Raw genomic sequence first — 14,936 nt, forward strand, 5'->3', positions numbered from 1 at the left:
GTAGCAAGCAAATACTTTGCAGGAAAAGTGCACATGACAACGTTTTCTATAACACAACAGCAGTTGTCCTCCAACATCGCCTACAAGTTAACCTCAACAGCACCGAGGACAATGGAATTCCTGCAACCGGTGTTTCCAAACCTGACAAACACTTGTCAGGGGGCAAAGCTTGAGTAGTCCTAAAATATATGTATTTATATGCATATGTTAGAATAATATCTCAAAATTTTGACAAGTAAGGCCAACATTGTTTTATGGTTTTACACGCACAACAAACCTCTCCTTTTATTAAGCTTAAGTAAAATAAGACAATAGTAATATTGGTATACATTATACATTTATTAGTGAACAACCCTTTCAAATCAGCCACAATTAAGAAAAAATGATTGCACTACTTGGTAAAGCATAACTAGCAACTTTCATTTAAAAAAAGTACAAATCTTAAAAATTTCAAACAGTATACAGATGTATATATAATACACTAACTAGTTATGTTAAATGCTACAAACAATATGATTCCAATGGAATGAAAAATTATAACATTAATAAGAACCATTTCCTATATATAATATATATTAGTTGTTTTCCCCCCTCCCCTCCCCAATACAAACATGGAAAAAATGAGGTAACTGTAAATGTGCAAGTACCAAAGCAAAACATCTGCCTAACACGGAACACATGCCCCTGGCTCGGGTGGGTAGTCTGGTGTTCAGGCGAGGACCCCTAGAGGCCAGGGAGAGTAAGAACAGTAAACCACTATCCCACCACAGCAAAAGTCATTGGTAAACAATACATGGCATCTACGGAGCAATCGATCACAAATCCTAAATCAATTTTAGCTGCTTATTGGAACACATTTTTGCACCACACAAGCTGTGAGATTATTTAATAACTCTTAACAGAAAGACTACAAGACTCTATTCTCAGTTGTCATTGAACGTTGCCTCATTACCTATAGGCCTTAAGGGAGGTTATCTTTTCATTTATTAGGGTAGCTGGATATTGTCAATTAAAAATATTAATTCCAAAACAAGAGTGCTAATGTTAACATCAATTAAAGTATCTATATGTGAACAATACATTTTAAGATATTGATAGACTGAGAGCAAGAGCCTGATAGGCAGGTACAGTACTACACTGAAATAAGTATGACAACACTTTATTCTTTTTTTTTTAAAATCCCTTAAACTATATTGATTTTCACTGACATTGTTAAGGGGTATTAGTATAACATGCTTTAAGAATACATGGGATTCATGACAAACTATTGCATTCACGCAAGTGGGTTTTCATCCTAAAAGCAGAACATCTAGCACCGTTTCACTATGGCTTTTGATTAACTACAGTAGTTTCAGAGCATGTCATTTTCAGTCGTTAGGGCAAAAACAGTAACACAATTTATGTAAGAATTCTGGATTCAAGACCTTTTTTTTTTCCTTCTATAAAATGAAGTTAGCGCAATAAAATCTTGTAGTCATTCAGTTCTATTACAAATGTGTGCAGTACAATGCATGGCAGTTATCAGCTGAGCGTTAAGATCCAAACCTCCAGAACCCAAAGCCAAATAGAGCTAAAAATCAGTTGGGATCTAGTTGACAAGCATGCATATTGTGCACCATTAAATAGGTCTCCACCAGAATTTGAGATATCCTCCACTATAACAAACTTGTTTGACTTATTTTTTTTTTAATGTCATGCAAAACACCTCTGAAGTAGATTTAGGAGTGAATTAGGTAGGATAGTGTGCACCACGGCACATTTAGAAAAGGGGTCACAACCGCTATGTCGAACATATGGTTTCAGTAAAGGAACAAAAGTATACACTTGTAATGAGTTGCAGTGTACATTGCCTCTTTTCAGTGAATATTAATAACATATTTACTGATCTTATTTTCTTGCATGCCTGTCTTTAAATGATGTAATATCTACTGTTTCCAACAAAACGGAATATTATAATTGATTACATTAAATTATTTGTGGTTTGAGGAAAACAACCACACTAAAATCAGATATACCTTTTTCATGGCAACCTTTCCATTTGGAATGGACTGTTCTCCTTTATTTTTATATACCGAGAGGCCCTGAGTGATTTTTTTTTTAACTTACAATATATGCCAGCGAAAAGATATGTACACATAGGTTAATTCTCAAAGCTGTGGGTTTAACTCATTAAATGGCTTTTTTTTTCTCTTGAAGGTGGCAGACACATCAAAGACTCACATTCACTTAAACAAAAGTAAAGAAAAGGCAAGATCCCTTTACACCTAAAAGCAAAGGTTACGACTGCCTGTTAGTGCTTAGTGGGGCAGTTAGGAGACAAGAGTGAATTCAAAGCAAAAAGTCCATTTGTTGCTTGTTTCCCACCCACCCAAAAACCGTATCCTGTTTTTTTTCTTTTTGCGTGAACACAAACAGGGAACTAGAAGTCTAACAGTGTTCCTACACTACTGAACACTCCAGCTCTGTGTCATTTGAACCCTGTCCTAATCACTGTGAAGTATCATGGAGGGACACCAGTGGCTTTTACAAGGGTTTTCAACATTCTTCTGTCTTCAGACGTTTTCTAAAAGCATTCACACTGAAGCTATACATAAAGTTGCTCTTTTACAACACCATTACCATGGCCTAAGACAATGACCTGACCAAGTTTAGAAGAAATTAGAACACATACATTACACAAACATGTTAGTGCTCCAACTGTTTCCTTCAATGTATTTTTTTCTAGAAGATAAAACAAATAAATCTTTTTTTTTTTTTTTTTTTTAAACAGCATACTTTTAAAACAATTGGAAATGACAAAGTATTTTCAGGATTAGTAATAGGTTTGTGCTTGTCAAGGTCATACGAAGGCAGATCTGAAATCTTGAACAGTAGGCTATATCTGTATATTGGATTTGGCTCACAAACAATTAAATAAAAATTCCAGTCTTCCTAAAAGGGGAAGAAAGTTCATTTAAAACTCGCCACTCACTGCACATATTGCTTTCTGCACAGACCTCCAGAGCTTTATGGCATCAGCACAGCCTTCAGACGAGGAATCCCCTCCTCAAAAGCAGTTAGGTGGAACCACATGCTAGTCTTCCTTCATGGCGCTTTCTGAATAAGCAAGCAGTTTTTTAGTATGCTTATTTGTCTCTTCTTTTTCTTAAAATACAACAATTTTGGTGGCAATGCTTGATTAAAATATTGCTAGTCTGAATCAACAGTTCATGCAAATCCTAGCATGCTGCCCTGTATCCAGTGGTTACACAATGCATTGGCTCTGTCAACAGGACAAACATACACACACACAATATGTACACACGCATACACGCTTGCCAGAGGAACAATGCTGACCGTGGAGGGTGGGTGTAGCACTTGTGCAGTTATGCCAGAGGACCTCAAAAAGATGCAGTCCATTAATCCATGACTGCTTTTAAACAGGTCTGTGTTCCGGAGAGGATAATTGGGGTAGAAGAAACCCCATAGTTGCATGTCCCATCACTTGCAGTCCATAAACATCAGGCTTAACAGAATCTGCGTTCAACCACAGCAAGTCACACTTTCACAATATAATTTGCAAATCTAAAACAAATAAGGGGTAAAACTGTTAAAATGATCAATACATTATTGCAGAACATACATTATTAACAAGTCACTTTGCCCAACATCTACACAAACATGCATCTATGATGGTCAGGCATCGCCTCCAAACACAGATACCCATGTTGAAGTATTCCTATTATTTTTCTGCTAATTGCACAAGGTGTCCAGCCTATCATCCTCCGACTCACCGCTTCCAATGCAGGACTCCCACTTTTCATGAACTCCGCAACCAAATCCACTAAATAAAAATGAAACCCTGTAAACAAAAGCAGCAAATAATGCATTGTAGGAGAAATCTTTGGAATCTGCAACAAGGGGGCAGAGAAAGAACTGGCCGGCGATCCCAGAACTCTGGCTATAGGCTGCGATAGGCAGTGGGTTTCATGAGACTTGGACAATGAAGCACAGCAGAGGTACAACAGGCTCCAGAAAACAATCCTGGATTGCTCATTGTTTTGGAAGGGGCAGGAGTGGCGGGTTGGCAAGCTATATTTACTGGTGGACGCAGGTTAGGTGGCAGGTGTCCCCAGTTTTGGGAGAGACTCTGGTATGTGCAGCTTTCCAGTTCAGCACTCAGAGACGGTTCTCACGCCACCTCTCGGTGTACTTCCGAGGCATCGGCTCGGCAGATAGGACAAGTGCGATTGGTCTGGAAGTAAAGCATAAACATTCAGCATGAATACATTAAGCGCAGCAAATATTCATCCAAAAATATGAGAACACTATGAAATGGTTTAATTATCAAAGCGGACATGAACGTACCTTTAACCATTTATCCACACACTTTGCGTGGAATTCATGGTTACAAGGTAATACCCGAAGAAGCTGCCTACACTCAAAGTCACTAAAGCACACAACACACCTGAGGAGGAGAAAGGATTGAGTTAACAGGAAATAAATGCATCCGTAAGTGATGAAGCAGTTTCTTTCATCTAAAAGGTGAGGAAAAAGCTTACAGCGTTTGTTCAGATAGATGATTCTCTGAGTTGAATCTGTAGGATGGAAGTTGCTCTATATCAGCTTTAGTGAGTCCACGTGGTTTGGCTTCACCCAACCTCTCCGCCAGATTGAGTAATGCCTACACACAGACACAGACACACAGACACACAGACACACACACACACACACACACACACACACACACACACACATACACACACACGCACACACACAGAAGAGAGAAGAGATGGGGGGGAGGCAGGCGAAGAGAGAACGATAAGGGGGTTGCTGATGTGTGAAAAAAACAACACTTTGGAGATAGCATCTAGTAAAAAATGTTTTGCCAAAAAATGAATGAATTGTCAAAATAAATTACATTATTATTGTTTTGCCTAGACTAGTTGACTGAAATATTCAGTCAGTGAAGTGTTTAGCATTAATATGAATCAATATAATCTGAAGAAGCACATTTGAAACAGGACTAAGACTTAATCAGCAAATGAAACTAGACTATAACGTTATGATGTAAGGGATAATAATGACTACAACTAAAGAGCATTTTTGTCCAAGACAATGGCTGCCGAAAAGGAATACTGCGCTAACCTCATAGTTCTCCATCTCCACATCATCCACATCCAGGTCTAGACTGATGGCTGGGCCCACTGCTGTTGGAGGCACAGGAAGCATTGACCTGAACAGAGAAAAAAACATAACTTATGGAGCATTAACACAACCACTGCAACGTCACTGTGAAACAGCTCCGCAAACACCAGTACTGAGAGGGAACTAGAGTCGATCGCTTCTATCCTGCTTGAAAAGTAGAGATGCAAAAGTCAGAATGTATATTATTTAGCTTAACTCGGTTACAGTGTTGACACAGAACAGTAGAATAGCTGATTGCTGAGGCCAGTAGCTTAGTAAAAAAAAAAAAAGTCTTATTACACCTAAGTAAATAACCACATGATTTAAACTGCTGTACTTCACAAACAGGGTGAATTGTACTGCAGGTACTTACAGGAAGTAAGGAAGGAAGCCTGGGTAGTAAGATGGAGGGGGAGGAGGAGGTGGTAGAGGTTGCTGCAACCGGTATCTCTGTCCACTCACTCGCCGGGGCAGCATGTGGGGAAATGGCTGAGGAGTAAATCAGAGAAAAGTTTGACTTAATTCAATCTCAATAATCAGCAAGTAACGAAAAGCCAAGTAAATGTTTACTGGAGTGAAAGTTAGACTGTGAAAGACAGACTTTTAAGACACACAATACATTACATCAGTCGTTCTAAATAGTTTTTAAGGGATTTTATATATTTATATTATTATTGTCACAGTGCTAAGTTGTACTTAAAGTCAATTTTAGAGCAAGAAAAACTTATATATTTGATGCTATGCTTTGTGAGCATCAGCAGCTTGTATTTTCTCCCCTGTCAAAGGTCTGTTCATATTTATCTAAAGGAATGTTATTTAGCTTGAAGCATGAATCAGAACATCTATGTCTTAATTGTTCCAAAATAGTTAGATTCATACAACTTTTACATGTAGATTTAGACCCGTGAGAGCAGGAAAAGCGGCACTAACGACATCTATAAAAGCAAAGACTGCAATGAAATACAGCAATTCATGGTATTAGTTCATAGTCAGACCTTTGAACATCCATTTAGCTTTAGTTATACTCATACACTATTACCCCCCCCCCACCCCCCCTTGCTTATATGCACTGTCTTAAGTATGAAATTCTCATCTACCTCCAACTATCACCTGACCTTACTGCTTTTGAGAAAGTTAGATGGACCCAGACAGCTACAGTAGAGCCGCAAAGTGGCCAGTAAATTTAAGCCCTTTTAATGCCACATAAAATACAATTTAATGCCTGTTTCTCAATTATCCCAGCCAAAGTATGACGATATGATGGAAAACCAAAAAGGTGACTTGTCTTCTTTCAGTACTTTCCGGGAAGAATCTAACAATAACCTCTCATGATATGGTTTGTTTTCTTACAATCAGACCTGGATCCTTTTATTGTGGAACAATAAAATGATCCATAAAATGGATGGCTAGATTAGCCTCTTTAAAATTATGAATAAATCTGGAGGATTTGAAAGGAAATTACAGTTTTTAATGCCACCATGGTGTCGTCACAGAAGCAAAGGGTCCACCCTTCTGACCCCCTTGCCCCCCGCCCCAAGTCTACACCGCTGTCAACATTGTTGCTTTTGTTTGTCAAAAGCTGAATAACAGTGTTTGCTCCAGGTCTGATGGTGCAGACTGAAACTTTACAAAAAAAAAGGATTCAACGGCTTCCTGAAAGCACAATTCACTGTCCAAACAATCCCACTTTTAGTTTATATACGTCTCCCAACCACCCTGATTGGACACAAAAGCATTCTATTACTGAAATGACTGCATAAAGCAGAAAAGAGAAAACAAACCTAACCCTAAGACTTTCATAAATTAAATTATAAAAGATTGTAATACTTTCTAAGGCATTAGAGAACTAAAGTACAATGCGCTTGAAGACTTTTCAAGACCTGCAAGATATTTGGCATACGTGTACTGCCAATTTCCTTAGAAAACAAAGGTTTGAAAATGTCTGAGAGAGCCGTCTTACCACGCCAAAGGGAAGCTCCTGATGCAGAGGCTCTTGAGGAAGATACTGTAGGGGCAGAGAAGGAGGCAGCGCTGGTGGGTGATGAGATGGAGGGTAGGAGAAAGTCCCTAATGGGTGCTGGTCCCCTCTTAGGTCAACTTCATTGTCTACCCTCTGTAGAGGCTGAGAGGAGAAATAGATGTACAGAGAATTATTGCAGCTAGATCCAACATCTGCATGCAAAACCACAAAACTACTAATCACATTTAACATCCACTGTGCTGTGTTTTCATGTGTACACTGTGGATTACTCACCATGCGTGGGTGCTGAGGCTGTAAAGGGACAAATTGGCTCAAAGGAGTAAGGTGCGGTGGCTGGTGAGGGGGTACTGATGGGGTTGGGTGCAATACAAAATGTTCGCTGGAGATCAGGGGTGGAAAGGCTTGATAAGACACTGGCATATGCTGCATGGTACATGCCTGTATGAGCTGCAGAGAGAGAGAAAAACAAAACACAAGCGCGGACAGAAATTAAAAAAAAAATACATCATATATTTTTTTCTCTCCGTTTTATTAATCTTATCATCTAAATTACACTGCGGACCAGTCTCCACCTAACTAAATTAAATGGGCTCCTTACATGAGCAGTGAGGCCAATATAATGAAAGCATGTTGTGTGTAGTACACAGAAGCGATGTATTACAGAAGAACACAGCACCGACAGTACTGGCTTAACACTAACTATTATTCTGTTTGTTTCCACACATACAGTTTACTACTGTGTATAATACTTGCACTAACATCACAACTAAACCACACACCCTGCACAGTAACAGCAGCAGATATTTGTTAGTCATGAACAGTGACAGATTGCATGGCTGGTATGGTGTGCTACATGGATGCCACTGACATTTGGGCTCTTCCTTTTCAAACTCACAGGAGGAGGAAGGCAGCAGAGCAGAGAGAGCTGTCCGCTGAACATTACCGAGCATGCTGGGAGCTGCTGAGTGTTGCACCCGGGAAGGGGCTGCCCGGTGTGGATAGGAAATCCATGGGTCGTCACCGTTGTAACAGTGTATGATATTGGAACGGATCCCTGGTGCATCTTAAAAATGAAAAAGAAATGGGAGGGAGAGATGACTCACAATCTGCCTAAAACAAAAGCGTATCTGACACTCATTGAATACTATTACACAACACTCTGCCTGTTTCAGAGTGAAAATGAACAACAAATCAGCAACTTTAGCCATTAGGTTGTTCTTGTTTAGTTACCTGGTCGTGTAGATCCACCATGATGGGGCTCTGCTGGGGAAGGTGAGCAGCAGGGTGAAGCATGCGTGGTGGTGTGCTGGTGCGGTTGTACTGTCTGGACTCATCTAAAGAAACCTGTTGGTGATGTTGGGAGAAAAGCAGATGATGGAAGTTCTCATCCTGGATCAGAGCGGTGTGCAGTACAGGCCTGTCTCTTCTCCCCCACTGGCGTCTCACTGGTGGGCTGTATAATCACATGGGGGGGAAATAATCCACATACAGTTCAATACATTGTATGTCTAAATCAAACATGTTGGACATGCATCATATTATTGGAATAACAATGCACTAATCCAAACGTCATTGTTCCTAGAAGTGTCCATGGGCAAGCCCCTCAGCCCAAAATTGCTCCCTATGGTTGTTCCATCTAAATGTGCGTGCAAATGTTTATTGATGGGCTTGTGGCATCTTGTATTTTAGCCTCTGACACCAATGGGTGTGCAAATGGGTGAATGTTGCCTTGTGTTGTGAAACACTTTATGTGATTAGTAAGACCAGAATTGTGCTATAAAATGCAGTGCCAATAATTTACCATTTAATTAATAGCATACTCTAATAAATCCAATGTAGCAATGTTTTCTATCCTTTGGAATCTGAAATAATGTTTAAGGAAACTAGCAAATCATAGTTTCAAGTTTTTATTTAAGATATTTTGACATGGATTCAAGTTGAAAATTACCCCTGTTTAAATGAGCCAGAGTGTAGTATTGCTAGATATGGGCTGCTAAACATGTTGCATGTAAAATGCTGTTTTCTTAAATGTTAAATTACACTTAGGAAAAATAAAAGTGCATTTTGAGGGGTTTTTTTCTCTGTAGTCAAGGCAACATGGGTCACACACAAAACTTCCATTTGGTTGATGTTGGAAGTATCCCAATGCCAGTTTATATACTTTAATATGAGATACAACAAGACAAATAAAAGGTTTCTTAAAGGAAAACAAGGAAAAGTTTGTACCTTCTCCTGAGCTGCACCGGGGTGTTGCAGGGCTCTCCAAGGAACCTCCTTGGATTTAAGGGGGCTGTTGGTGGCAGCCTATTTACTGCTATTTCCCATGGTCGCATTGGTGACGTCGTGCAGACGAGTCACACTCTGGGAACGGAAACTGTACAGTGGAGGCACTCGTATGTTGCCTCTGATTGTCTTAACCCTGCAAAAACACACCAATTGACAGCATCACGAACCTGCTTCCTACAAAACCGTATGTATATCCTTTATATATCAGCTGAGTACACAGCTTGGTCATGAACTAAAAATACTTGTAGCAAATTTTTACCAGCTATCAATACAAATTATAGTCACATTTTTACACACTATAGAAGAAATGCAGAGACTTTCATGCCAATGGAATGAGATATGTCACTGAAACAGATTCATACAATTCTGTGTAAATATATTAGGGGTTAAAATATATAATATATAAATGTTGATTCCTATGTGGAACACTTAAGGTATCTGGGCCCCATGCTGGTGACAGCTGTACTTTACAGTTTAGGTTTAATCTCAAACAATCAGAGAGTAAATTAGCGGTGCTTTAAATCCCGTAAAATTGGGACTATAAAAAGTATAGATTATTTGAGAAAATTGTTTATAACTTCACATTTTACTGAAATATGCATGTTTGTTTCAGGGAATTGTTTATTTCAAGCTACATTTCTTTTATTATAAGTGGCCAAAAATAAAATAATTGTAGGCACATTCAACCTGACATTGTCCTTCTGTTATGACTACTGGATGTTTTAAAGACTTAATTTTCTTAAACTAAAATTAATATTCACTTGCTCAAATGTCCCAGTAGCACTTCCAATTGCTGCGTTATTATTTTATTTTTTTAACATAAATTATTAAGTCTAATTAGAGTGATCAAGATTTGGGCCTTTTGAACCCAAATGAATGCAATGTATAATACAGAAAGAAAGTCACAAGCGTCACTTCAGTTTAGTTGTACAAATTTCATAGTTACATTTCCAAATTTAGGGTTGACATGCACTGGGCTTCACCAAAAGGCTGAAATATAGTGGCGCTATTGGTAAATCTTTAATGTGGCAGTGTATTTAAAGCGGTGTATTCGGGGGCAGAATAAATAGGGGTCGCTATAGCCCGAACAAAAACATGGAGAGCCATGTGCTCGGGAGACAAAGCAACAACAAAAGACGTGAAGCCAACATGCAACACAGAAGGGCCCCTGCGCCGTTACACTGTTTCTTACAAACAACACGCAGAGGCTCGCCACACATACACAACCGCGAAAACAGACGAACATTATCACTGTGCCGGCCCCTTACTGTCCAGGATAATCTCACGTCCCCTTGACTGAAGGAGAGCAGCTAACTTTAGCCGAGCTAAGCTAACGCTTTGTCCCGACTCCGCGAGACTCATTCAGCTGCAGACAACTGAGAACTAATTAAGCCACACTACTAATACACGTTTGTGACGTGTGTTGATTAGCACTGCACATGAACGTGCTAACGCTACATCACAGACAGAGACCAGCATTGTGTGGACAGGTTTGACGTGAGGCTATGTGAGTTGGCCAACAACAGACAGCAGCTTACTTTCTTTGCTAGTTTGCTCGCTCGACGAGAAGGAGAGGTGGGAGATGTTTCAGCCCTCCGAAACGGCGTGTCCCGTCGGGTTATCCTCGCACCGAGCCGACCACTATCCCCCGATAGAAACTGCCGTAAGCTGACTATCAACCGACTGTTGGTTTTGTTCTTTCCCCAACGACAGATATTTGACAATGTCGACCGTAGCTGCTATTAGCTTGCTAACGCTTGTCAGCTAACACACGCCTCCCAGCTGCTGCATAGATAATCCGTTTTTCTCCAGAAACCGCGAAACGGCCCCGCTTCCATGAAGGGCGGCGTTTACCTGAGCAGGTGGCACCGTTAAACATGTGGGGAAAAAACGTTTGCTACAGAACGACAGTAAACATTCCTTGGCGCGTGTGTGTTCCTTGAATGCATTGTTATGACTAAACCACGCCTCCTGTTGGGACCAACCAATCACAGCGCAGCAAATACAGACAGCAGACGTCCAGACAGTCTTCGCTTCAATGTATCAAAACAAGCCGTTCCTGTAGCTTCCAAACAAAAAGCTCCCGAGGTTGCAGGGTCACCAACCACACAATAATGAATAAACATCCTTCACCCGAATAGTTGGTGGATGTCAGACCGAATAATTACTCTGACCTTATTTTACTTGTCTTACTGCATTTTGCCACTGATAACAGACGGCTTTATACTGCAATTTGAAAGATTTTGAAACATATCTGTGGTGTAAACTAAGCAGGTCAATTTACTGGCACATATTTAGCAGTAATATTTCGCAACATTAACCGCGGTCATGAGTTCTTTCAATTTTTAATGCATTCTGGTGCAAATACTTTGACTTGTGATGTAGTATTTATTTGAGTGGGTGTACTACATTACAGTGTGTTATTTAATACGTATGCCACCAGCGCCAGTCAAAATTAAAATAAAAGTTGTCTTGAACTCTTTTCAAATGAGGTACGCAATATTTAACCATTTGACCATTACTGACCTGAAAAGTTTTTGGGGATTTCTCAACTTAAGCATCTCTCTTGTGGCAACCTGTCTCACTTAAAAAAAAAAACAAAAAAAAACAGAAGTAATCAATTTAGCAATTTTGACCAAAAGTAAAATTGCATTTTTTAATAATTAGCTTCAGCCCACTAAAAACAGAGGCTGTACTAAGCGTCTCTTTTGCACGAGCACTGCCTTTGCCAAGTCTAAAACTTTACTGTGGCTCACAATCTGTTTGGACCCTCACTGGAGACCACAGTGTCTAGTACATTACTGGTTATGTAATATTGCACTTGCATGATCAAGTGAGAAACACACAGCTATACTGTACGACATATGAGTGTTTGTTAGCGAATGGAGCTGCAAAATGCTTTATGTAATGCTTCAGTCGAGCATTGCCCAGCTGTATTAGGCTACAGGCCCATTTTGCCCAGTAAGAGTTCATAAGTAATGTCCTCGACTGTTTTGATTGCTCCAGTGCAAAGCACGTGAATGCATCCACAAGTATACAATTAACAAAGAGCCGTATCAACAGTGGTATGCAACAATGTCTGAATGTCAACATTACAACATCGCACTCGGTAGCAGCAAAACAAGGAGGGGCTGGAGGTTCAGCAGGATGACTGCCCTAAAAGTCCGTCTAAGCATCTCCCGTAAACACGCACTGCAGAGCTCAAAGATTCAACCGAGGCAAAGCGATAACGGGAGGAGCGATGCAGTTACCTGATTGTTAATGTGCAAACATCTGAGCACTGATGTTTCCCTTTTAATGTTCACATCTCGTTAGGCTAAGTGCGGCATCCCACGGTCAGCTGTTCCCGTGTGGAACATTCCGTGGATTTCACCACTGCCGTAAAAAGAAGGTGTTCAATATCAGACTCTCGTGTGATCAATGCTTTGTTGTCTGTATGTCGTGCGGGTTTATGGTTTTGTGACACGAGAGATTATATCCGTAATCGCCACTTTTTGGTTTTGGAAAATGTTAATCCAGTCACACGGTTGCTTTGAGTTTCAGCGATTCCGTGTTACACCCCCCATTTCTGCGTATTTCAGCAGCGCAGAGCAAGGCTGCCATTTTTTTTTACCGTAATGAACAGAACAGAGGTGGTCCAGTTTGTCTCGAAAGTGGGAGTATTCAGAATACATTTATTTTCGTAAAAGTGTGGGCAGTAAGCAAAGTTACATAGGAGACGTACAAATATTAAGTATGAAAAAAACCCTCAATATATACAATACAATAAAATAGCAGAACATATTCATTTCAAGAAAATTACATAATAAAGAAAGTTGATGGTGGAGGTATAGAGCCAAGTTTACTCAGGAGGTTTCACTCATAATGATCATATTATGATCATATTATCCTGAGCATATGTTTCATTTGGGAAATCTTAATCTACAAAGCAACTACAGCTGCCAGATAAATGCAGTGGGGTAAAACGCACAATATTTCCCCCAAAGCAGTAGTTTAAAGAAACAAGACTTTACACACCAGTAAATAACTTCACAACTACTTTGTTACTTTTCACAGCTGCTCCTCAGTATTGTTCACATAGCAAGTTAGCTTGGGTTTAGACACCATACAGGATTATTATGAGGAGTGCCCCATTGTAAAAGAGTCATCAGTGAGCGTCATTCCTCCGGTAGTTGACTGTGTGATGAGTTGAACAAATGGTCGTTAATGCAGTGCACTAGACTTTTGATTCATTTACATTTGTTTGAGCAGTCATTCATCACATTTTGGCATTAACACTATCAAGTATAAAACATATTTAAAAAAAATACAAAAAGATAAACACAAGTATTCTTCCAAAAAGCCAGTAGGACAATTGTTCCCAGTCTTAAAGAAGAACAAATAATAATGCTTCAGGAGACTGACAAAGTTCTTCAAAACAATATCAAACAAGGAAAGAGGCCTCGGTGTAAGGAAGGAAAAGTTGGCATTTGGTGTTCTCATCAAAAAAGTATTTTTCTTAACTCATGAACCAGTGTGCGTCATTACTTATCTATATAATTGTATCATTTTGTGGAACGACAACACCCTGACTGACCCTCGGATCATTTGGTCATTCGTTCAAGTGAGATTTATTTTATGTTTCTGTTTACTGGAATTGCGTTGGTGACTCTCCCATCTATTTAGATAACTGCAAGTGCAGGCACAAGACTGTCAGTGTTGTGCGTTGTGCTGTAAATCATAAACCAAAGTCTAATTGGTTTAGATTATGAATCAGAGGATATCTACAATCAATACCCAGAAGGATGTTGCTTATAAGTATGTGAATGATAATATCCCGCACATAGGCTGCCTCTGCTTTGTAAGATATTCTGTTCAACTAACTAAATGATTGTCATTGTCACTGTGAGCATGCTGACAATCACATGTAGCTCAAAGCACTCCTGTTTATAAGCCTCACAGAGCTGCTAGCATGACTCAGTTGTTAAACATGTACTTCCCTTTTAAAAAAAAAAACGTATGACAGCTAAATATTTTACAATTTACAATGTTTGCATGTAAACTTTTAGTTTTACTAGATTCCATGTTTTCTGTCAGGGGAAAAGACGAGTGGTTTTGAGGCAAAGGCCTGATAATGAATGAATCCAGTGTGTAGAAGAGAAGATAATCCTTTGTGTAATAGCCTTTAATTAGGAGGACAGGCAGAAAGGGGGGGCTCGCGGAGAAGGGCTCATTAAGGAGGTACATGGATCTCTGCTTTCTGAAAAAGGCACTGGTCCACTGATTGTCTCTAATGAGGCGTGTTTTAGAAAGGCCCTTGTTTTTTCACAATGAACGCAAAGGGACTGCTGCTCTGATGATCCTGTATGGCATGCTGCCATGTTGCTGGTGACAGGGCTGGCCATCCAATGATGGGGTGAGAAGTTTGCCTGTTCCTGTCTCTCACTACTACCCAGGCTTCCACCATAATGTAGTTAGAGCAAACAACAGGTGGATATTTCTGTTTATTTGATCCATTTCACTT

At 39.8% G+C, this 14,936-nt stretch overlaps 1 protein-coding gene across 14 annotated transcripts; it reads right to left on the bottom strand.

Annotated features, from left to right (window-relative positions):
- Nucleotides 1-320: 320 nt before the first annotated feature.
- Nucleotides 321-12,954, bottom strand: rnf44 (ring finger protein 44). Of its 14 annotated transcripts, none has more exons than XR_011077897.1 (13): nt 10,972-11,369; nt 9,374-9,566; nt 8,378-8,600; nt 8,043-8,210; nt 7,421-7,594; nt 7,127-7,288; nt 5,540-5,655; nt 5,128-5,215; nt 4,542-4,663; nt 4,348-4,447; nt 4,082-4,234; nt 3,774-3,841; nt 321-3,516 (listed from the first exon to the last, which is right to left on the bottom strand). XR_011077897.1 is itself a non-coding variant. In XM_068584366.1 (12 exons), the coding sequence occupies exons 3-12, from the start codon at nt 9,478-9,480 to the stop codon at nt 4,172-4,174; spliced, it is 1,323 nt and encodes a 440-aa protein (XP_068440467.1). In that variant the 5' UTR covers nt 9,481-9,566; nt 11,960-12,017; nt 12,685-12,954; the 3' UTR covers nt 321-4,171. The 14 variants fall into 14 exon arrangements, 5 of the variants coding, with proteins under 5 accessions (XP_068440467.1, XP_068440474.1, XP_068440483.1 ...); XR_011077898.1 differs by having other exon boundaries at nt 321-3,564; XR_011077896.1 differs by having other exon boundaries at nt 321-723; nt 2,997-3,096; nt 3,337-4,234.
- Between the last annotated feature and the right edge of the window lie 1,982 nt (nt 12,955-14,936).

This window comes from Clinocottus analis, unplaced genomic scaffold (assembly GCF_023055335.1).
Source record: "Clinocottus analis isolate CAN_PGR_092001 unplaced genomic scaffold, fCliAna1.0.p SCAF_10, whole genome shotgun sequence".
Taxonomy (NCBI): Eukaryota; Metazoa; Chordata; class Actinopteri; order Perciformes; family Cottidae; genus Clinocottus; species Clinocottus analis.